Genomic DNA, 24,656 nt, shown 5'->3' with positions numbered 1-24,656 from the left:
GTGGCCTCTTTTTATGAGATGAGGCTCCTTTCCAGGAGGGCTTCAGCTGACGGTGCTGCTAGGCTTAGATCTGTTTTACAGTTGCTTTTAGACATTACCAACGTCCTGCTAACCAAGGCGGTTCTGGGTCCACCGTCTTTGCTGTCTTTTACATATGGTAGGAATCCCATAACCCTCCCAAATTAAAGAATGAGGATCCGTGATCAGAAGAGTGTAATGAAGCTGTGTGTGATGTCTACATCTGCATTTTAAAATCCTTATGCCTTTTCCACAGTGTCTGCTGCACAGAGCTTTACACCCCCAGGAGCCTCTGCCCCCAATTCAGCAACACGTTTTGAATATGCTGGATCCCCCCACTGAGGTGACAGCTAAATGTCAGGTTCCTGTCTCTAAAATAAAGACCCTTTTCCCTCTGACTGAAGTCCTCAAGAAAAAGGACCAAGTGACTGCTCAGGACATTTTCCCAGATAAGTGAGTACTCGATGGAACTATGTGTGACGCTGGAACACAAAGATTGGTTGTGGTCTTAGAGGGGCTGTGGCATTAAGGGTTGCAACCTGGGTTTGTGGAATCACAAAGGTGGGAGGAAGAAACCTTTTACTATTTGAGCCTTGCATTGGAAATCCTGGTTTCTCACATCTGTCCACTGTAGATATATTTTATCCTTGTGCACCTAGAAATTAGAGCTACCTTTGGGGTTGTTGACTTTTTGATCAGCATCAGATTCTTGATGAATTATATATATAGGAAGACAAACAATCTTTGAATATCTAAGACTGAATTTTAACATTTTTAAAGTAAGGGGCTGAGGATGAGAGAAGAGGGGTAAAAGTCGTAAGGTTTTTCGTTTTGGAGGTAAGGTGTCAGGAGAATATCGGTGAGATTTTGGGAGGGAAAATGGGAAGGAGAATGAAAAACCTGGCCCTCGTTGTGCTGTTACTGTGTTGATGTGCTTGGATATACCATTAGTGAGGTGTAATTTAAGGATTGTAAAATGGTTTTCATATCCTTAGATCAAGCTCTCAGGTAGCTATTAAGTGTTTTTTCCCCACATCAAGTCTGTTTAGAATTATATCAGTTTCCATTCAAAGCAGAACAAAAACAAACCTTAAGAAGCTGTTCTTATCCAGAATTATTTGGGTGTGTGACATTGATTTTACCAGGTTTTGGTTTTATTATTGGTGACTTTTCCTCCCAAATCAAAAGGATCTACTCATTTCTTTAGGTTGCATTCCAAGATCCAGTTTTAGATCACAGTTTTTTTCCTTTTTCTTTGATTTCCTTCCCACGGCTGTGTCTGCATTGACAAAGTAAAGCTTGTATTTGTAAATACCCCATTGGACCAGTATTGAGTAATTTCCAGAAACCTTCAATTTACAGGGTTCTGTAAATTGTTAATTTAGTGAATTATCTGCCAAGTTGAAAAGACAGGTTTGCATTTTCGGTGGCTTTTTAGAGGTTAATACCCTAAACTTTGTCAGAATTGGGGGGAAAAGAAAAAAAAACCAATCATGGGATTGAAAGATTCTCTCATGTGCATTTCTAACACATCCTGGAGGCTTTTATGTTTCTTTTTAGTCTGTCATGCCTTCTTCTACATAGGAAGACTGTCACTAAAAATCTACTTCTGCTTTCCTCATCTACCTAGATCCCTCTGGATTCGTATCTTAGAACAGTTCAGTAAAATTCTGAGTCCTTTTCTTCCCATGACAGCCTTGCCTTAGTCTCTTCTGCAGTCATATGGCTGTTCCTCTCTGTGTATTAAAGCTCCAGTTCATGATCTTGATTACCTTCTGGTATTGTGGGAAAGAAGTGGGCCATTTTCTCCTCCTCCTGTTGATTAAACTGTAAATTAGCTGGTTAAAAAAAAACATACCAGCTAGACCCAGAAGGCTGTTCTGTGATTTGATCCCTGCTGTGATTACACCTTCAGCCCTCTTCCCATCTCTCACTTTCAGGAAGCTTGAGCCTGCCAGGCTTCTTGTTCTCTGCCCCCATAATGGGTTTGTTTTGCCACACAGCCAAATTAGCTGTGGGGGACCGGAGAATAATCTTGCGCACACACACCTACGCACACCCCAATTCTCTACTCTTCCTTCTCAGAAGTCTTAGTTTTTAAGAACTGCAGAAATGACACATTTAACAAATATTTATTGAGCACCTCCTATATTCAAGAATGACTGAGTCCTTCTGCAGGGTTCTTACAGCCACTCAATTTTTGTGATAAGGCTCCAATCAGCTTTACAGGTGGTCTCCCTAAGGGAAAGAAGGATTGCTAACAACCAGCTATGTTTTTGTGTATATTCAGCATCCCCGTATCCAGGGTACATACTTCCAGTATACAGATGAGGGGCTGAGATGGGGGAGGGGGAGGGGCACATGTCTGTTCAGGAAGTGTCAGAGGCCAAGGAAAGACCTCTGAGCTAGGAGTCTCTAGTTTTCATTCCAGCTTTTTCACTCTTGATCTAATTTTGTTTAAATAATTTTACCTTTATGAGAGTTCCTTCATCTAAAAACAGGCTCATCGTAAGAGACATTATAACAGTAAAATCACAGATATTAAAGGACTTTAAACTATTTGGAGGGAAAGCAATAGTCAAAACCCAGAGCAGTAATACTGTCATCAATAAAAACACTGAATATTTGAGAAGATCTACTATTCATGCTGAACCTGTTCAATCCCTAGTGTTGAAGTGATTTCTTCAGTTCAAGAGGGTAAAAGCACCGTCTCACACTGCATTCCCAAAATGCACTGAATATTACCCTCATCACAGAGAAGCACTGCTTCCCTTAATGTTGCTGGACACCCTTGCAATGAAAGTAGCATCTCTTGGACAGGACTTACATGAGAATAGGGACATCTGAGGTCTGATCCTGCCTATGGAACTAATATGTGATCTTGATTTCTTTTTTTTTTTTTTTTTGATCTTGATTTCTTTTTATCTCTATATGCAAATAGTGTAAAGTTTTCTACTTTTTTCAAGTCCCCTAAGACCCCAGTCCCTACTTACTGTCAGAGACCAACCTCACCTGGTTTTACTGGCTAAGACTTCAGACTCCAGGGTCAAGATAGTGTGAGTTGGTCCCCTTGCTCTGCAGTGTGACCTTAGTTGCAAGTTGCTTATCCTCCCTAAGCCTCAGTTTCCTCATGGGTAAATAGGGATAATAGGAATATCTGTCTCATAGAGTTGTCTTGCAGGTTAGTTGAGTAATATATGCTGTTCACTGTTCACTGTTGTCACCCTAGAATGGCACAGTGCCGAACACATAGTAAGAATATAGTGTTTGTGAAGAGATGATTTACAAAATCCTAGTCCTGTCCCTAGCACATTTTCAACAACTACGGCAGTGGCGACGATCATGATGGTGATTTCACAGAGAAAACAGAGGCCAATAGGCGGGAACGTCTCAGTTTTCTGGCCCATCTTACCTAAAAACATATCTGTATGGCATCTGCCTTTACTTCCTTTTTTCCTGCCTCAGTGGAAGAGGGTACCTCATCCTGTCCCAAGTTAATCCTTTCACCTATGTCCTGGGATGCTATTTCTGTCCCATCTGGTACCTCAGTCCACTGATAATTTCTTCCTTCCTTCTGTATCTTCAGCTTCTCCCTCTGTACCAACTCCTTTCCCTCCACACATTAACATTTTATTTCTTTCCTCTAAAAGAAAATGAAGTAATCCCCTCAGTTTCCTCTCTCTAATTACTACCTGTTATCATCATCTTTCCTTCCATAGCCAGGCTTATTAGCAGAAGAGCCTATACTGCTTCTTTTCCTAGCACTCACTGGCTCGGCCTTCTGCCCCCACCACTGCCCTGAAACTGGTCTTCTAAAAGACACTAACTGGGCTTCCCTGGTGGCACAGTGGTTGCGAGTCCGCCTGCCGATGGAGGAGACACGGGTTCGTGTCCCGGTCCCGGAAGATCCCACATGCCGTGGAGCGGCTGGGCCCGTGAGCCATGGCCGCTGAGCCTGCGCGTCTGGAGCCTGTGCTCAGCAGCGGGAGGGGCCGCAACGGTGAGAGGCCCGCGTACCGCAAAAAAAATAAAATAAAATAAAAGACACCAACTGCTGGATTTACTTAAGCGTGGCAGTCCTTTTCTTTCGTTTTTTTTTGGTTTTTTTTTTTTTTGTTTTTTTTGCGGTACGCGGGCCTCTCACTGTTGCGGCCTCTCCTGTTGTGGAGCACAGGCTCCGGACGCGCAGGCTCAGCGGCCATGGCTCACGGGCCCAGCCGCTCCACGGCATGTGGGATCTTCCCAGACCGGGGCACGAACCCGTGTCTCCTGCATCGGCAGGCGGACTCGCAACCACTGTGCCACCAGTGAAGTCCCCTTTTCTTTCTTGACCTCTTTGTGGCACATGACATTGTCAGTTATCCTTTCCCTCTTGAAACTCATATGTCTTCCTTAACTTCAGATTCTCCAGATTTTTCTCTCTAAACCTTTGACAGGCTCCCTCTCAGATTCCTCTGGGGGCTCCTTTTCTTTCCCCACCAACCTTAAATGTTGATGTTTTGTAGGACTCCTCCTCTGAAAGAGCTGACATTTATTGGACATAGGTATGTATTATCTGTTTGCATCCTTTTGGCCATCTTATGAAGTAGATTCTTTTATTCACTTCATCTTAAAGCTGAGGACACTGAGGCTTAGAGGAGATAAGAAACTTCCTCAGTATCACAGCTGGTTAAGCGATGGAGATGGATTTAAACGCAGGCAGTTTGACCCCAGAGCTTACACTCTCAACGATTATGCCAGACTGCACATCCTAAGACCTTTATTATCAATATTTCACATATGGGTCTCCAAAAATAACTAAAAATCTTGTCTATCCTAATATACTTCCATCTTATCCACTGGATCTTAAGTGTCTACAGATAACTCAAGTTCAGTATGTCCAGAAGTGACTTCATCACCTTCTTTCTCTTTCCACACTCCTTTCAACCCCCTCTTCATGCTGTGATTCTCTATTTCAGTGAATGACACCTAATTTCCAGGGAGTCATCCCTTTTCTTCACTCCCCGCATTTAATTGGCTTACCAAGTTGTATTAGATTTACCTCAAGTTCACTCCTTTTGCTTCAGGTTAGTACAGTGGCTAATAGCATTGATTTGGATCAAAACCCAAGTATTTCCTTTTTAATTTTTTTTTTCTTTTCATTTATATATTTATTTATTTTTGGCTGTGTTGAGATACACAGGCTTCTCATTGCGGTGGCTTCTCTTGTTGCAGAGCACGGGCTCCAGGTGCGCAGGCTCAGTAGCTGTGGCTCATGGGCTCGGTAGCTATAGCTCGTGGGCTCTAGAGCGTAGGCTCAGTAGTTGTGGCACGCAGGCTTATTTGCTCCGCGGCATGTGGGATCTTCCCAGACCAGGGCTTGAACCCATGTCCCCTGCATTGGCAGACAGATGCTTAACCACTGTGCCACCAGGGAAGTCCCTCAAATATTTCTTTTTAATAGTGGTTAAAATTGGCAAGTTGCTCTGTGCCAAGTTGTGATAACAAATACCTGCCTTTTAGGAGGCTGTTTAGGAGAGTGGTTAAAAGTCCAGAGTTGGCTGTGGACCCCTTACTGAGTGCTTTAGACAAGGTCAGGCCCTTTTGAGCCTTGGTTTGCTTAATTGTAAAGGGACAATAACAATAGCTGACTCGTGTGCTTGGCTTCGTGACCGATGGTGAGTTAGTTCTTACTAGCATTGCCCACTGCCATTGCTTTTATGTAGGTTTCATGTTAGCCTGCTTTACTGAGATAACCCCTTGACTGCTTCCCCTAATTCCAGTCTTAGCCCCTTCCCATCCATTCTGCATTCTGCTGTCTGAGTGATGTTTTTAAAAACAAATCTGATCACATCACTCCCTTGCTTAAAATTCTTTAATGCAGTGATTCTTAATCTGTGTGTGTTTGTGTGTGATGGACCCTTTGGATAATCTGATAAAAACTGTGAACCTTCTCCCCAGGAGAATGCCCTAACATAATCAATTTTGCATGTAGTTTTAGGTGGTTCACAAATTCCTTGATGTCATCCTTGGATGCCTGATTAAAAACCTTTGCTTTCATGGCTTTCCATTACCTTCAGCTTAAGACCAAATTCTGTTACACAAGTGAGAAAACCCAGATAAGCAGAAGGAAGAGAAATGTCTGTCCAGCTACCTGGAGAACCACTTTCTTTCCTCACGGTTTGTGTCTACAATTTAGATATTTTCTATCCTCATCTCTCACTACTTCCCAGCTTGCACTTCATGCCCCAGCCCAACACAGCTACCTGCTTTCCTCTCAAAGGGATATGTTGCTTACCACAATATTTTGTTAATTGCCTGTTTATATATTTATCTTTTTTATTTGGCTGAACTTCTTGAAGGTGATGATTATTAACTTTTATATATTTAGAATCTAGAGCCTAATTTAGGGGTCCACACATAGTAAATATTAGGTAAATGTGTGGCTAAATAAATGAATTACAAGATTTATACTCGGGCTTCCCTGGTGGCGCAGTGGTTGAGAGTCTGCCTGCCGATGCAGGGGACACGGGTTCGTGCCCCGGTTCGGGAAGATCCCACATGCTGCGGAGCGGCTGGGCCTGTGAGCCATGGCCGCTGGGCCTGCGCATCCGGAGCCTGTGCTACTCAACGGGATAGTCCACAGCAGTGAGAGGCCCGCATACCGCAAAAAGAAAAAAAAGATTTATACTCATATATGAACGAAAAGGAGAAGAGGAGAAAGAACAACAAATTATCCAGGGTCCCAACATCCAAATGCAACAGCTGTTAACATTTCTGTGTCTGCTGTGACCTTGCATGGATAATGTGTACCTTCCAGAGCTCAGCTCCCTCATAGGTAATTTGGGGATGAGAGTCATTGTGCTTTCCCACTTCAGATAGACATTATGAGTTTAATATATGTAAAATTCCTAATTAAATCCTGTTAAATGATTCAATCTTGAGATTATTAAACATATTAAATTTTCACTACTTTCTGCTATTTTCTGGACTTGCCTTTACCTGCCCAGTTCTGGCGAATTAGTATATATGTCTCCTTATTCTTCCTTCTCTAGAATCTTATCTGGGAGGGTTTAAGAAATTCTTCATGTGATTCAACCTTGTATTCTCACGGAACTTGGCATAGTGCTTTGTATGTTTAATGCCTCTTAATACCACTATATAAGTTAATTTGTATTTTTGGAAGAGAATAGGTGAATAGTTGATATGGTACTTTTTGTTGTAGTGTTCTCCTGAGGAACAAACTGAAGATCAGAGAGAACAGTAACTTACTAGACTCTAAACTCTAGACATACAAAAATTAATACACAGTCAATACCTTCAAGAAGGTGTAAGATTCCAGGGCTAGCCAGTGGCAAAACTGAGACTAGAATCTGGGTCTTTTTCCTCCAAATCTTCAGCAGTACCATGTTGTCTTTCTCTTGGGAAGAACCGGCAAAGGTTAACTGAAGTGGCTGTGACTTTTTTTTAAAAAAAAAACTCAAATTCTGATAGAATTTCATGCTGCCTCAGGTTTGTGCATTTTCCCTCCATTTTTGCACCAAGGCTTTGTGTGTTTATTTCTTATTCTCCTTGAAGGAAAGGGCTCTGAATGACTCACCCCTTATCTCTTGTTTACTTCTCAAAAGGAAGAAGGCAAGTGGTGAATGGGAAAGATATCAAGTAATAAAACTTAATTCTTGTTTGTAAGGCCGTAATGATTACTTTAGTTCTTTCATCTGGCTGTAAGAGGAGATTCATTATTGAAATATCATTGAATAAGCTAACTTAGGTCTTACTTTGCTTTATTTTTAGGATAACCTCTTCAAGCCTCACTGTTTGAAAGTTAGGCTTTTGAATAAAAACATCACATTTAGAAATAGTTCCTAATAGTACTCTTAGTTACTAATTTCCCTTCTCATTCAGCCATTTCTTGATAGCTGCTTTTGCCCCAGATTGATTATTTGTCTGGGAGAAAAATCTTCATAATCTCTTGTGTTCAGCATCTTAAGGGAGATTATGGGCAGAGTCTTTGAATTTTTTTTCTCCTTTGCAATTGACTTGACCTCCTTTTGACTTTAGGCAGGCTGTTAAAGCCTGCTTGTTACTTGAAGCAAGATGTTTGATATACTTCCTCTTTCCCTTATCACACAGATGCTTTTGGACTCTGTTAGCATATTGCCCAAGACAGAATTAGGTTTATAAAGGCACAGATTAAAAGTTTTCTTTTGAAAGTGGTTTTTTATAGTTTAAGACTTCTCTAAGAGCAAGCTCTTGCATGTTTGAGGATTGTCTAGTAAGTTTTAACAGCTGTAAGTAGAAGCTTATAAAGCTCTCACGTACACGATGAAGAAGACAGGTTATTAGACACAAAGGTCTTCTATGTACATGGAAAGCTAATAGCTATCAATTCTCAGGCAGAAACTAGCAAATAATAACTGAAGGGTAAATGGGTTTCATACTGAAATGCTAAGTTTCCATTATCTATGCTTGCAGTTTCATCTTTTGAAAGGGCTTTGTGATGCAGCTGCTAATTCTGATTTCCCTACTGCTGGAAACAAAGCCAGGGCTGCTCCAGTCACGCTGTCAGGGGTCCAGAGGGTGGGAAAGGGAGGCAGCCGTTTGTAAAGGAGGACTAAGTGCAGCTGCTTATTTTTGAGTCTTGAAAAATAAATTTATACTTTTCACATTAGCAATTCTGGGTTTTGTATTGTTTGTTCAGTTTTAAGGGGAGAGAAAAAAAAAAAACCCAAACATTTATTTCTTTTCCAGCCATGAAGAGGGACCCACCTCTAAAAAACTGAAGACCGAGGGAGATGAAGCCCACTTTAGTGTTTCCAGCCTGGCTGAAGGCAGTGTCACCCGTGTAAGCAGAACTTGTCGGGTGTGCTCCCCTCTTTCAGGAAGGTTGGGGCTTGGGGAGATTGCATCAATTTTTGTTAGTCTTTTAACGTAGCACTTTCCTTGGTCCTTTCAACATATAAGCCATACATGTCCATCCCACACTTTTTCCTTTAATTATTGTCAGTGAATTACCTATAGAATTATTTATATTGATATATAGTACATAGAGCACTATATAGTATATAGAGTGTGAAACATCACTTTTGTAGAGTTTTTTTGGTAACTTCATTTTGCAGCTTTCTGTTTAGTCACAATGGTAAGATAAGTGGGGGGGGGGTTAATGATACGAGTCTTAATCTCCAAGTATGTAAGCTTTAAGAGTATAATTCTCTTTTTTCTAATATACAACTTCATAACAGTTTTCACTAGTTTAGGATTTCCCCAAACCAGGTATCCTTTGACACTTGAGATCTTCTTTATTTAATGGGATGGTTTTTGGAACTTGGAACGTATTGCCTTGTTTTAAGTGGCATTATTTTGAATCAGTGGATCTTAAAAATTGTCCCTTACTACTAGCCAAATATACTAGGAAGGATAGCTAGCCCTAGGGCATACCTTTTCCCCAGCTGAAAAAGCAATGCTCTCAGAAAAACTGAATGTCTGAAAAATGATTTGGATTTTATTTCAGTGTCTTGTAGTAAAGGAAAACACATCATGACCTTATTTATTGTGGGAGCTTTTCTGACTGCTGTACACCAGAGCTGACTGGAGACTTCAGTACCTTTTGTACCAACATTTCCCAGCCGTTGTAGAGTCCCGTTGTCTTCTCCCCCTCGGGCCGAACTTAAGCCCTATTAAGGTTGGGATCGGAAGGTAAAAGACATAGGTATGATCGGAAAGTGCCGTATAGTGTGGCAGAGCTTTTCTTCTTTGAAACTTTGCCACCTAGCACTGATTTGCTTTTACTCTGGGGGACATGTTTAGTTTGGGCATGTTTGAATAGTCTACCAAAACTTCAATGCCAGAGGGTCAGCAGCAGCCCCCAGGAAGGACAGTTCAGTGAATTAAGCATCAGGCTGTTATTTCTCGTGTCATCTTAGTGGAACAAAGGTATTCCGAACTGACCCTGCACTGCAGAATCCTCCCGTTCCTAATTGGTTGGGTGTCAGGAGGGACAGGCAGTCTGCACATAAAGCCTTCAAACTGGGCCGCCTGGTGCTGGGTGCCTTGGGTCATACTTCTGACCCATCCGGAAAGAAGTCAGTTTGCATGAGGAGAGGTAAGTGAAAATACGGACAGAGGACAGCCCTTTGACCACAGGAATCCACTAGCTTTTAACAGATCCGTAGAAATGAAAATGAACAGAAAAGGGCCTTCACTTTGTCTTTGCCTCTATTTTATGAGAACACACTTATTACATTAAGCTGTCTTGTCTTACCTGGGTGCTGCCAAAAAGAGAAGTGACCTGCAGTTTCATTGTCTGTGGGTGTGTTCTAGGTCGGAAGTGTGAATCCTGCTGAAAACTTCCGTGTTCTAGTGAGGCAGAAGAAGACCAGCTTTGAGGAAGGTAAGAGATGTGCTGTAGGCTTTGCAGCTAAGGAAAAGTGGTTAATTAGGTTAACTGATTTAAGCCTAGACTAGTAAGTGTCACCTTTGGTCATAATGCCTTATATAGCCGTTTTCTTTCCTGGTGGATCTTTGGGACCGTCCCTTGTTAGTAAGCTCACCGAGGTAACATTATGAGCACAGGAGGGTAAACTCAGCACAGGGCTGCTAAACAGAGACGAGCTAATTTGTAGGTCTCCCTGTTAAGAAAACTGGGGGCCAGAATCTTGGAGCTTTCAGTTCCACTTCAGTGAAATCCTTTGGGAATAAAACGTTTTTGTGTCATATCTTCCTATTTTCCGAGACATATAATTTTTGTTCTCTCCTAAGAGTTTCAGCCCCTTGACAGTAATCTCGGAAAGACCTTACTGCTGCCCTTAGATTTGATCCTTCTGAAATTGACCCTGTCCTCACATTTTTCTTTTCAGATATAACCTAGAATTCCATTTAGGCTTGAGCTGATATTAAAACAGCTTTGAGAGATGGATGGAGGGTCTCAGACTGACATTCATTCACTTGATTGCATTCAGGTTCCTGTTCATTCACCTTTAATGAATGGCAGCTGGCAATTGTAATCCTGCAGTTTTGTGTATATAACAGTATTGCATTCATTATTGCTACCCAGGGTCAGGACTGCGAGCTGCCTTCTCTGAGTGTTTATGTTCATGTGTGCACAGAACCTTCTCTTCCAACTTCTTGGCATTTTGGGGGAAATGAGTCCTAAATGCCTAGAAACACTACAGCTCTTTAATCATCTATAGTACCTAGCGTAGGTCTAGGGGCCTTACCGCTTAGAGTGTGAGAATCCTAGCAAGATGCCTAGACTTCCTGTGCTGTTGCCCAAAGGCAGTTATAACCAGCTGAGAGCATATAATCTGCCAGGCCAAATCTTGTTGGTGGGAACACAGAGGCCAAGCCCATGAGAATTTCCTGAGGAAGACCAGCTCCATCCTCATGGTAATCTGCATTCTTTTAGGTGGGGTGTGTACATTTTGTGTTCAGAGAATGGGGAAGAGCTTTTTGCCCTGTTAAAGACTGACGTATAGAAGAAAACCTTGAGTTTTAACATAAAACAAAACTACATATAAATAGAAGGAGGAAATCTAAAATTAAAGTGACAGCTTCCAGAAGGATTGGGGGAAACAGTACTTCAGAATTTCTCTCCTTCTAATACTGGGTTAATCAAAGGAGGCTTTCACAGCATTGAACCTGTCTTGTCTCTTAGGCTGCATATGTGACTGTGTGTTTGGAAGGGGGCAGAAACACCGCTGTGACAAGTCAACAAACTCGGTCATCTATCATGGTTGTTGTGTTTTTGAAGACAGATTGAGGCCTTCTTATCTTGTGATGATATGTTATGGATTACATCAGCCAAAGTCAAAGGTCGTCCCTTTGGAAGTAATTGGTCTTCCTGGTTGGTGTGGGTGTGATCTCTTCAGGGACCTAATGTAGCATCATCACCATTATAAAGGCAGCCTACTAGTTAGTTCAGGTCATTGTGCTGGCATCTACTCTTTGTCTCGGTTATTCCACACAGCGGTCCTGCAGAGTCACGTGAGCAAGTGGAGAAAATAGTAGAGCTCCAACAGCTGGTGTCAGAATTTTCTGAAAAAGAAAGTTATGTTTATTGGGAAAATACTTTGATAAGTCTTTGGGGTAGAGACTGAGTCTGTGTCCCCAGGCTTGGTTGTTGGCCAGTGCTGGGGTTCAGAGGAGAGGGAAGCTGCTAGCACCATAGAAGTGGAAAAACTGGAGCTAGTTCAGGAGGGAAGGGGGTGAGGAGAACAGGTAAGAGGGAGAGGAAGTGAATGAATTTATGTAAGGGCACAGCGTTCTGCAGTACGTTCCCAGCTCATGACTGCAGATACTCGGTGTCAGTAAAACTCTGGAATGCTTGGCTGGAGTGCTCCATCTGGGGAAACTGGTGAGGAGGCAGTTTGGGGTCTGAAAGTCCTTCAGGCAGAGCAGAGAAAGCTCCTGAGAGCACCAGAGGCCAGAGTCTAAAGAGGTCATGAGAGAGTAAATTCCTGAGAATTTGCTTACATCTTAGGAAAACAGTGTTTCTCCTAGACTAATTGGGGATTTAAAGCAGTCTTGTGAAAATAAAAAGGGCAAGTTACCCCTCGATGGCATATAGATTATAATAGGTATTATTATTCCCATTTTATAGGTGGAAAAACTGTAAAACTGGAAGAAATGAACTTCCCCTCCAAATCACACAGGGATTCATATCCATGTCTCCTTCAAATACTGGATTTTTCTACCTAGCAGTACTATTTCTCCTGATTCCTAATGCCTTCCTTTCCTACACGCTTCTTTGTTTAAACATTATAAGGTCAAGCATCTCAAACCTTGTGCCCATAGATAGGATTTTTGATGAGTAGACGGTTCTTTTCTGTTGAACGTGACTGCATGCTGGCACGTTGTAGTGCTGTGATGGTGGATGTCCCTCTGTACCTCCATCTGGGACTTATCAGTCAGAGATCTCCAGTGACCTCACAAAAGCAGACTTTCTGCAGAGCTGCAAGAAAATGGGACTGCCCACTTGTTAGCAACTAGTTCTGTTTCATGGTCCTAAATTGGCTTCCCTTTTTTGCTTCAAGCTCCAGAAATTTTGTTTCTTCATTACTTTTCTACCTTTGTTCTTCTACTTGGATATCTCTTTGCTAAGCTCTTTGTGAGCCAGGACTCACCTTGCAAGCCCAAAGTACCCCTCCAGACTTAAAGCTGCCTCCCTGATATTGGCCTTCTAGAGGCAGAAGCCCTTCTCTTCTCTCTAGTGTATCTGTTTTTTAAATTCAGTTGCCAAAAGCATGATTAATATTAGATAGTTTTACCCTTAGTTAGAACTTGGCCCTTTCACCTATTGTTACAAACTAAAATATGGGTGTAATTCCTTTTTACCTGTACTAGTAGCAGAGTCATACTGAGAGTATTGTGACCCTATCCCCTTGACATCAGCAGTAGGCAGCTACACATTTTCCTATCTAGTTTTTGGTGTGAGGGATGTTTCTTGTCCTACGATTATTGGCATAGAGTAGATAACACTGAACCCCAGGAATGTGTTCTTTCTGGCTGTTGATGCTTCTCTAAGATGTCTTTGATTCTCAGGTGTTCTTCTTTTTCTGGTCCCTTTCTTTCTCCCTCACTACCCACCCACTCTTCTATTACTACAGCTTTAAAATAGAAAATTCTTGATCACAGCTGTATATATAATAGTAATCATCGCTCAGTTGTGAAAGTGGGGTTGTTTCCCTCACATAGTATTCGTAAGCACATCAGCACCATCATCTGTGATGTCTGTTGTGTGTAGTTGTGGATTATTGGAGAACCTGAGTCCACAGAGTTCTCAGAGACTCCTCAGCAGTGACAGGGTGGCAGAGCTCTGTTCCACCAAGCTGAATTCACAGGAGCCTGATTGGTTGAAAAGCCAACCTGTCAAGAAAAGGCATCCTAAGTAGAAGTGGTATGGACTCCTATTCGGGGTCTGTTATTTAACATTAGATTAATGTGCAGTGAGTGTAATGTGCACACATCCGTTTGATAGATGATGATGACTTTATTCTGTGGCTACTGAGATATTTCATTTTTCTCACATCTCTTTCCTCTCTCTCGCTTTGTTTGGATCACATCTCATCCTCAAGTCTGCTGCCTTTGTTCTCTAACCTATCTTATTCTCATACATCAAACAACATCCTTTCAATTTCAAAGGACATTTCTTAAAATTCACTTCTGCAAGATCTCCCAAAATTAGGCAGAACGTTATTACCACAATTAGTAATAAAGTTATATTATTCAGCAAAGTCAAATAGATAATTTTTTTCAACTCTGTGGGTAGAGCAGTTTACTTACACACATTATATGATTTTCTGCCATGAATCAAGCCTAACCTGTGGATTCTCAAGAGTTGGGATCTAGGAGAAGTTTCATGTGTGTGTGTGTGTGTGTGTGTTGTGTATTTTCTCTTTTTAATGGTGTATTCATCTTGGCTATGGATTACGTAACCCATTAAAGCTCTTTCCAGATAAACATAAGAAGATAAAAATATGGCCTTTATTGTTTTGCACAGAGCTGGTAAATTTAAGAAAAATAACCTCCATTAAATACCTTGAACGTCTTGGAAGAAGGATACTAAATACAAACAGAAGTAAAATTTTAAGTATCTTTAGCTGTATAAAAGTTTTGTTTTGTTAACAGTTTGACATACTTTCTTAGTCCTTTCCCAAAAGAGCAGTGATCCGTCTGCTCACAAGAGAGAAAATACATGATTACATATTCTAGAGGTTTAGTCTATACTTCTATATTTTTTATTAACTATCTTGTTCTTCACTGGCTTTCTTTTTAACTTGTCTAGTTTTAAATTGTTAAACTCCAGAACTTGATGATCCAGGCTTATTTTACACCTCACTTATCAATGACAAGTAGTCTCATTTGAAAACAAAAATCAGTTTATTTGGAATTGTAAAGGATACCTACTAAAAGGGTATGTTATTATTTGACATGGTAGTTGTGTGTCAGTGACCCTTAGGGTCTTGTTCATCTTCCGTGTGGCATGGATTGAGGCCCAGAATAGTTGAGATGACTTTCCACGGATTATTGCAAATATGCAGTCAGATTCCAGAGAGCCAGTTCTTGGCCTCTTGTGGCTTAAACATCTTCATTGGTTGCTTACATTTCATTAGACAGCACAGCACTGCTCTGAAGCTTACATTTTAATATAATAAAACTCATTAACCAAATAATTAAAATGAAATCATTGAAATGAAGACAAAAAGAAAAAATAAAAAAGACATGGCATAGAAATCAAAGACCGTCATATACACACAACCACTTTATAAGTAAGTGTTTTCAGTTTTCACAATTCTCCCTAAAAGGCGTCTGTCCATTCTTACTCAGCTTCTAGCATCTTTTCAAATTCCTGTCAATCTGTAGATCAGAATATCTCTAATTACAGAGTATGGCTCTTGTAAAATGTAGCCTGGCTGTCTGTTAAAAGAAAGAGAGCGTACAAATCCTGTTTGCTATAGGTAAGCTCTCTGTGAGCACCAAGATTTCTTCCTGAGAGCATTAAAGGACGCCTGTATGTGATACACGACAGCATTTTCATTCTCCCAGTGTTTTGTTTTCTCATGCCAGGTGGTAAAGTTGCTTGCCTTAAACCTGCTGAGTATTTTTTTCCCTTTTTATGTTAAAAATAGAAAGAATATTTTTCCCTCTGGCTGAAAATTTGGAACTCATATGAATGCTTTCCCTGTGTCAGAACAGCTAGAAGAACAGAGTCCATTCAAGCCTGCATTTAACGTAGTGACCCACTGGCTTGCTTTGATGACCCGTGCCAGCTGCTGGAAACACGGAATTAAATGATGGGTGCTTTGGAGAAAGGGTGTGTTACCCAACTTGCTGTTGGAGTTCACCCTTGCAGGAAGTGCTAATGAGAATGATTTGTGAAGCAAAAAGCTGTTGAAGTACTTACTCACGGCAATTTGGTTTTTTCTTTATTGCCTATAAATTCATGGTGCATTCATGGTGCCTGGTAGATCACTGTCATGCAGGGCATTGCACTTGGTTCTCCTTGAATTGGAGAATTGTCTTCACGATTGTTTCTTAAGCCCAGCTGGTTGATAAAGGAAACTGATTTCAGGTTGTGCTGATGTGCAAACTGCTTTCATCAATGACTTAAAGTGACTGCTTGTGGCAAACAGCAGAAGCTCTTAACCAATTAAGATGTTTAGGAAAGGATGTTAGGCTTTTGTTAAAATAGTAACTAATGGGCTGAAATGTGTTAAGAGGAACCTAGAAACAGCTTGGAGTCCCATTTAAAGGCAATAAAAGTATTTTGGTCCCCTCCCCCTTTCAAATTATAAGCGCAGGGCAAAAAGTATGCTTACACAGAAAGAAGTGGCAAGTATAATTTGGTACACTTAGTCCTGTCTGTTCCCATGTCTACATAAAATTTTTAAAATGGCATACTAGTTTCTTTGGTCAGAAAAGGGAGAGAAGTTTGGTTCAGATATAGAACACAGTTTCAGCAGGGCTTGAGAATATTATTAGTGTATATGTCCTTAGACATAAATTAACTTTTTTTTTTTTTTTGCAGTTTCTTATGGACAGTTGCAGAAAAATCTTTAGTTAATAGTTATGATTAAAGACTCTGCTGTGGATTGAATTGTGTTCCCCCCAAAATTCATATATTAAAGCCCTGACTCCTCATGTGATGGTATTTTGAGATGGGGCCTTTGGGAGGTCATTAGGTTTAGATTAGGTCATGAGGGTGGAGCCCTCATGATGGGATTAGTGCCCTTATAAAAAGAGACACCAGAGTTTGCACTCTCCTCTTCTCTTTCTTGCTCTTTTTTTTTCTCTGTGATGTGAAGGTGACTGTCTGCAAGCCAGGGAGAGAGCCCTCACCCAAACCTGACCATGCTGGCACCAGCTTCCAAACTGTGACAAAATAAATTTCTGTTGTTGAAGGCAGCTAGCCCATGATATTTTGTTATGTCAGCCTGAGCTGACTAATACAGGCTCATTTTCTTTTCCTTTGTCAGATTAAACTGCTGAAATCCTGTATTTTATCTCTTTATGTCTTTTAGTGGTAATGAGATGCAACTCTAACACTCAAGCTAGTCACTGTATTTCATTGGTAGGCCATTGGAGTCAGGAGCCATTTCTTATATGAGAACTATCTAACTGTAATTCTCTTGCCCTTGGAATCTTGTAGTGTTTCCTTGGGGCATTGAGGATAAGATTTACTGTGTGAGCTTTTCAGCAGTTATTCTATAAAAGAAACATCTAGTGTCTCCTTTCTGTCTGTGGTAAATCTCCACAAATCTCTCAGTTAAATTGCACTTATTTATTGCCAGTTTTTAAATAGTTCATTGAAGTATAATTTTCTACTATAAAGTGTACTCATTCTAAGTGCAATTTAGTGATCCTTTATAAATGGAAAAGGTTGTACAGTCATCACCACAACCCAGTTAAAGAACTTTTCCTTCAACTCCAGGAAGTTCCCCATGGCAGTGTGTAGTCAGTTCTTTTTTTCCCCACCACCACCTCAAGCAACTATTTTCTGTCCCTATAGCTTTGTCTTTTCTGGAAATTTTACGTAAATGGAATCACTCAATATGCAGTGTTTTGCATCTGACTTCTTTTACTTAGCATAAGGTTTTTGAAGTTTGTCTATGTTGTAGCATGTATCAATAATTGACTTCTTTTTGAGCTGAATAATATTCAGTTTTAATGAATATGCCACAGTTTGTTTATCCACTCGCCAATTAATGGATATTTGGATTGTTTCCAGTTTTTAGCTATTACAAATAATGCTGCTATGGATATTTGCATACAAGTCTTTGTATGTTTTCAGTTTTCTTGGGTGGGAGTGGAATTGCTGAACCATATGGGAAGTTTATGTTTAACTTTTTAAGAAATAGCCGAACTCTTTTCGAAAGTGGCATACCATTTTATATCCCCACTGGCAGTGAATGAGGGTTCCACTTTCTCCACATCCTTGATAACCTTGTATTGTCAGTCTTTTCAGTTATAGCTATTTTAGTGCGAATGTGTCAGTGTATCATTGTGGTTTTAGTTTGCAGTTTCTTAAAGACTGCTAATGACGCTGACCAGTTTTCATGTGCTTATTAGCCATTCATATATCTTCTATCTTGTTTATCATGTTTTTATTCTTCTATGGGCTGTCATATTGTTGTCATCTATAAGAAATCTTTGCCTAGCCCAAGTCACAAAGATTTTCTCCTGTGTTTGCTTTTGAAAGTTTTAGGCCTATAATTCATTTTGAGTTGATTTTTGTAAATGAGTATTTGGTAAGTGTGTAGGTTCATTGTTTTTCAGAGGGATAACTAATTGTCCCAGCACCGTTTGTTGAAAAGACTGTCCTTTTCCCATCGAATTGCCTTGGCACCTTGTTGAAAATTATTTGACCATAAGTGTAAGAGTTTATTTCTGTAGTCTTTAATTTAATTACATTGATCTATACCTGTCCTTCACTAATACATTGCTTTGTTTACTTTAGCTCTATAGTAAGTTTTGAAATACTGTATCATAAGTCTTCCAACTTCGTTCTTTTCTAAAATTGTTTTGGCTAATCTAGGTCCTTCATATTTCCATATAAATTTTAGGATCAGCTTTTCGATTTTTTAGGGATTTTGATAGGGATTGGCATTGAGTATATAAAATAATTAAGGAAGAATCTCCATCTTAACAATATTGAATTTCCTAATCCATGAACATGGATTCTTTTTCCATTTATTTAAATCTTGTTTACTTTCTCTCCATAGTGTTTTATAGACTTTAGTGTACAAGACCTGCACTTCTTTTGTTAAATTTTTGCCAAGTGTTTTTTAATTTTTGATGCAATTGTGGATTAAATTTTTAAAAATTTATTTTTGGACTGTCTTGCTAGTATATAGAAATATTGATTTGCGTATATTGGCCTTATATCCTGCAGCCTTGTTAGACTTGTTTATTAGTTCTAGTTGTTTTTATATACTCTTTAGGATTTTCTACTTACAGGATCATATTGTCTGCAAATAAACTCAGTTTTACTTCTTTCTTTCTAACTTGTATGCTTTTAATTTCTTTTTTTTCTTTTTTTTTTTTTTAATTTTACTGGCTGGAACATCCAGTACAGTGTCGGCTTTCAGACTTTCACCATTAGTATGATGTTAGTTCTGAGTTTTCTCAACTTCCCTTTATCATCTTGAAGAAGTTTTCTTCCATTCCTATGTGATTGAGAGTTTTTATTGTGAATGAATGTTGAGTTTTGTCAGATGCACGTTCTACATCTATTGAGATGATTATGTGGGTTTTATTCTTCTATTTATATGGTATACTATATTCATTGATTTTCAGTTGTTAAACCAGCCTTGCATTACAGGGGTAAATTCCAGTCAGTCATGGTAAATAATCCTTTTTGAATGTTTCTGAATTCATTTTGCTAATATTTTGGTAGGATTTTTGTGTATATATTCATGAACGATACTTTTCTGTAGTTTTCTTGTGATATCTTTGTCTGACTTTGGTATCAGGGGAATACAGGCCTCATAGAATGAGTTGAGAAGTATTCTTTCCTCCTCTTCAGAATTGGTATGATTTCTTCTTTAAACATTTGATAGAATTTGCCAGTGAAGCCTTCTGGACCTGATTTATTTGTGGGAAGCTTTTTAAAACTAATACAGTCATTTTACTTATGATAGAATTAGTCAGATTTTCTATTTCTTCTTGAGTCATTGGTGGTAATTTGTGTCTTTATATGAATTTGTCCATTTCATCTAAGTTGTCTAATTTGTTGGCATAACATTGTTCATGTTATTTTTCCCTTACAATATTTTTAAGTTTTGTGGTTTATAGTTATATGCCTGCTTTTATTCCTGATTTTGGTAGTTTGTATCTTCTGTTTTCCTTGGTCAGTCTAAGTAAAGGTTTATGGGCTTTGTTTCTCTTTTATAGAAGATCCTAACTTTTAGTTTTATTGATTTTCCTCCATTATATTTTTTTAAAATTTCATTGATTTCTGCTCTGATCTTGATTATTCCCTTCCTTTTACTTGCTTTGGATTTAATTTGCTTTTTTTCCTAGTTTCTTACACTGGAAGTTTAGATTACTGATTTGAAACTTCTTTTCTAACATAGGTATTTAAATCTATACATTTTCGTCTGGCCAGTTCTTTAGCTGCACACCATGAATTGTGATAACGTGTTTTCATTTTCACTCAGTTAGAAATGCTTTCTAATTTCTTTTGTGATTACTTTGACCTTTGGATTATTTAGAACTGTGCTGGATTATTTAAGACTGTGTTGTTTAATTTCCAAATACTAGGAAATTCCCAAATTTATTTCTGTTGTTGATTTTTAATTTAATTCTGTTGTGACTGGAGAACATATTTTGAATGGCTTCAGTCCTTTTAAATTTATTGAGACTTGTTTTATAGCTTAGCATATAGTCTGTTCTGACAAATGTTTCATATGCCCTTTAAAATAATATGTATTCTGTTGTTGCTAGGTTGAGGGTTCTGTAAATGTCAATTTGGCCAGTTTGGATGATAGTTTTTTCAAATCTATATCTTTGTTGATGTTATGTCTAGTTATTCTCCATGATGTTTTGAGTATTGAAGGTTATTCACCTTGAGACCTTGTGGGCTATTAAGACCTTTATAATTTTTGCCTCACCTAGCTAAACAAAAATCTAGAAACCCAAGTGAATTTCTAGAGTACCAATAAAGAAAACATTGTCAGTTCAAGTAATAGAGTGTATTTTAAATAAAGGTCTTCAGGTATTGGAGTTTAAAAAAAAAAAAAACTTAGATGTATGTATCACAGGATTATGTTTGTGTTTCAGAATCCTCTGCTTCATGGGAGGAATTCATTTACATTAGTAAATGACAAGCTTACTCGGTACAGGAAAAACTGTGGAGATTTCAGGAACTTGCTGGCAAGTCTTAGTTCAGTGTTTAAAGATTGGGAAAATGCATAGGTTCATTGCTCCCTCCTTTCATTTGTTTCTTCTTTGGTGCTCTTTTTCTCAAGCATGGGTGTATTTTGTTTGATTCATTATTTGCCTCATACATAAGTTTGGATTATCCCAATTATCTCATAATTGTCCCATTTCTAATTACTCTTAGATGGACTATAATGAAGCCAGCAGGACTTACACATTGGAATTTTAAATGTATAGAATTACAGGGAAGGTTGAATCTACAAACTAATGATAAAATTTGCCTGCCACAAATCTGGTTCAAATTGGTAGACTATCCTGAGGATGGTGGGTGAAATTAAATAATTTCTAAGGTCCTTTTTCGTACTCTCCTTTAAGTATATGAGTAATAAACAGAAGGAAGTAGGTGGAAGAGAAAAAAATAAAACAAAAAAGAAATAAAAGGATCAGTGAAATAGAAGGGTCCTGAGTAACTGCCATCAGTAAATGTCAACCCATGAAAAATGTCTTTCCATTTAGAACTCACTAAAAATACAAACAATTGTTTATTGTTAACCTATGTAATAGTCTCATATGTTTCAAGATGATTTAATTGCTTCTTTGGCTTCTCATTAAAAAATAAATACATGCTCATTGGAAAAAAATCAAATAGTAATTCAGTAGTACATAAAAAGGGGAACTCTCTTCATTCATTGTCCCCCTCTCTTCCAAACCCTCCTCATACCCACATTCTTTGTCTTGCTTTCTCTCACTTCATAGGAATAACCCTGTTAATCCCTATTAATCTTCTATATCATAGTCAAGATGGTTAATTGTTTTAGTGTATGGTAAATTGAGGTTATAGCCACAGGCAGTACATTTTAGAGAACCTCCCATTCCTCATGGGATCAAGCATCTTGACCTAAGAGGGAAAAAAAGAGCTTACAACAAGATGGGATGGGGCCAATTCATACTTAGTAGGTGACAACAACAAAGATGCCTGCATATATAGTCATGATAATGTGGAAATGATATCTTAGCCACACATACCTGCATACATCTTACATAGCCCATGACTCTTTGTCTATGTATTTTCTCTTTCCATAGAGCTTTATTTTAACCATTTATAACGCTATAAAATTAAGGTAAAGGGTGGTGATCAGAATTCTAGACTGTCCATTCCCCCATTCAGTGATAGCCAGTACTGAATACACAGTGTATGGGTTTAAATTGAAGGAACACAAAAAGACATCTTCATGTCTTTTAGACATGAAGCTTTTAGAGGAGTAACTCAGTGAGGCCTTGATCATTTATTCATCCATTCAGCAAATGGTTGTTGAATGCCTATTATGTGCTAGTCATTGTGGCAAGATACAGACAATAAACAAATAAAATCTATGTTCTAGGGTTGCTGTAACCAAACTGGCTAGCTTAAAACAACAAAAGTTTATTTTCTCTCAGTTCTGGAGGTTAGAAGCCCAGAATGAAGGTGTTAACAGGGTTGGTTCTATCTGAGGACTTCTGAGGGAGAATCCATTCCGTGGCCCTCTCCTAGCTTGTGGTGACAGCTGGCAGCCCTTGGTGTTCCTTGGCTTGTAGGTGCATCACTCCAGTCTCTGCCTCACCTTCAGTTGGAGTTCTGTGTGACTGTGTCCAGATTGACCTCTTCTTATATGGACATCAGTCATATTGGATTAGCTCACCCCCCTTTATGAACTCATCTTAAATTGATTACATCTGCAAGGACCCTATTTCCAAATAAGGTCACATTCTGAGGCTCTGGAAAGAACTTGAATTTGGGGGGGAACACTGTTCAACTCATGACAGCACTATAGAGAAAACTTAGAACAGGATAGTGGGATGGTGAACGCTGGGGTTGTGAGGGGCTTGTGATTTTATGTAGAGGATCAAGGAAGGCTTATTGCTTGGTTATCATTTGAACAGAGAATTGAGGAAAGTGGAAGATAGAGCCTGGTGGATATCTCTGGGGAAAGCCTTGCAGACAAGAGGGAGCATTGCCCAGAAGCATCAGGGAAACCAGTGTGTCTGGAGGAAAGAAGCGGAGGTGAGATCAGAGAGGTATCTGTGGCACATATCACATAGGGCCTCCTAGACCTTCTGCTTTTACTCTGAGTGAAATGGGAAACCGCTAAAGAGTTCTAAGTAGAGGATGATCTGATTTAAAAGGCACTCTGGCTGCCGTGATGAGCACGGGCAAGGTTGAAGTAGGCAGATGAGTTAGAAGGCTACTGCAGTGATCCAAGTGAGAGAGGTAGTGATGGAGGTAGCGAGAAGAGGTCAGACTCTCGATATATTTTGAAAGTAGACTTGGCAGGTTTTGCTGGCAGTTTGAAAATAGGATGTGAGAAAAGGAAACAAGTCAAGGGTGATTGTTAAGTTTTTGGGCCTGAGCAACTGGAAGGAATTGGCAGTTACTGAGAAGGAAAAGACATACTAAGTTGGTTATATAGGTCTTGACTTCAGGAAAAAGTCCTGGGTTATAAATATAAATCTGGGAGAAGTCATCATAGAGATGGTCTATAAAGACATGAGAATGGGCGAGATCCTTAAGTGGGGCAGAGGTGTGGGATCTAGGGCACAGGTGGAAGGGGTAACTTAGATAGATGCACACACAGATAGTTCATCCAAGCCAATAGGAAGGATGCAGAGTATGGGTATAGAAGCAGGTGGGTTGACCAGTTTGAGGAAGAATTCATGGAAGAGGCTGGCATGACCTGAGCCATAAAAGGCTGGATAGGAAAGGGCCCAGAGAAAGGTATCCCAAGTGAGGCAACAGCCAAAGTGATGGGGTGTCCTAGTGCTATGAGTACTAACAGGACTTTCTCCAGAAGTAGGGATTTTTGTTACTGCTGTTACTTTGTCTCTTGGGTTTACTGTTGATGAGCATTTCTGACCACTTTGTACCATTTCTAAGTTTCTTCTAATTTTAATCACTTTCTAATCCAGTTGTTTCATATCTGTCTTTTTCTCTCCATCCTAAAAAACACTAATTTAGGCTTTCATTATTTTACCATTGGACAGTTATAGCATCCTATATTAATTACCCTCAAAGTTCTTCTTGTTCAACTCATCCCGTATGTTGGTACAGATTTAGCTTCTTATAGCACAGATCTGATTATGGGTCAGCCCTTCTTAGTCACTCTCTGTTTCTTTGAAATTAGTCCCTCAGCCAAGACTTTCCACAACCTTGTCCCATCCCACCATTCTAGACCCATATTTCTACAGGTCCCCTCTGTGCACCCTGTACTCACCAAACTGTACTCCCGCTAATACTCTTGGCTTTCCGGCTCTTCTGTATGTTTGCTAGTGATATTTCTTCCACAAAGAATGTCCATTCTTTTTTCTCACCCCCAAATTTCCTCTAAAGAGATTCTTGAGGTTTAAGAGCCAGTGTATGCTGGGTTACTAATGCCCAGTGGTAGTTTTATTGTAATATGATTCATTATCAAAGATGCTGCTGCTGGTCTGCCATCAGTGGGACAAATAAAACCTCTACTTATTTTTATGCTCTCTGAGTACTGCCGGTTAGTAGTAATCTTTCTGTTTCCATCACTGTCTTTAATAATAACGATTTGAATTTTTGAATTACAGCAGAACTAATCCTCAGGTTCTCTGTATTGATTTATAAATCTTAGCCTCATCGAAGAAGAAGTAGAGAAAAATAACATCGCTGTATTTTGAGCTCCAGAATATTATACAACTTTCTTCACAAAATCAGAAAAAGATTTAAAAACAATGAAAGAAAATAAATGAGGGGTCCTTAAGGAAAGATACAATATAAACAC

At 39.4% G+C, this 24,656-nt stretch overlaps 1 protein-coding gene across 1 annotated transcript in view; it reads left to right on the top strand.

Moving 5' to 3' along the window:
* Positions 1-24,656, top strand: part of XRCC5 (X-ray repair cross complementing 5) — a 98,120-nt gene that overhangs the window by 45,592 nt on the left and 27,872 nt on the right. The window contains exons 14-16 of the mRNA XM_067740669.1: positions 275-471; positions 8,749-8,842; positions 10,318-10,387. Of these exons, the coding sequence (XP_067596770.1) occupies positions 275-471; positions 8,749-8,842; positions 10,318-10,387 (361 nt within the window). The remainder of the gene's footprint in view (positions 1-274; positions 472-8,748; positions 8,843-10,317; positions 10,388-24,656) is intronic.

Source organism: Pseudorca crassidens, chromosome 6, assembly GCF_039906515.1.
Source record: "Pseudorca crassidens isolate mPseCra1 chromosome 6, mPseCra1.hap1, whole genome shotgun sequence".
Taxonomy (NCBI): domain Eukaryota; kingdom Metazoa; phylum Chordata; class Mammalia; order Artiodactyla; family Delphinidae; genus Pseudorca; species Pseudorca crassidens.
Note: the sequence above shows the minus strand (reverse complement) of the source record. Positions and strands in the feature narration are given on the sequence as shown.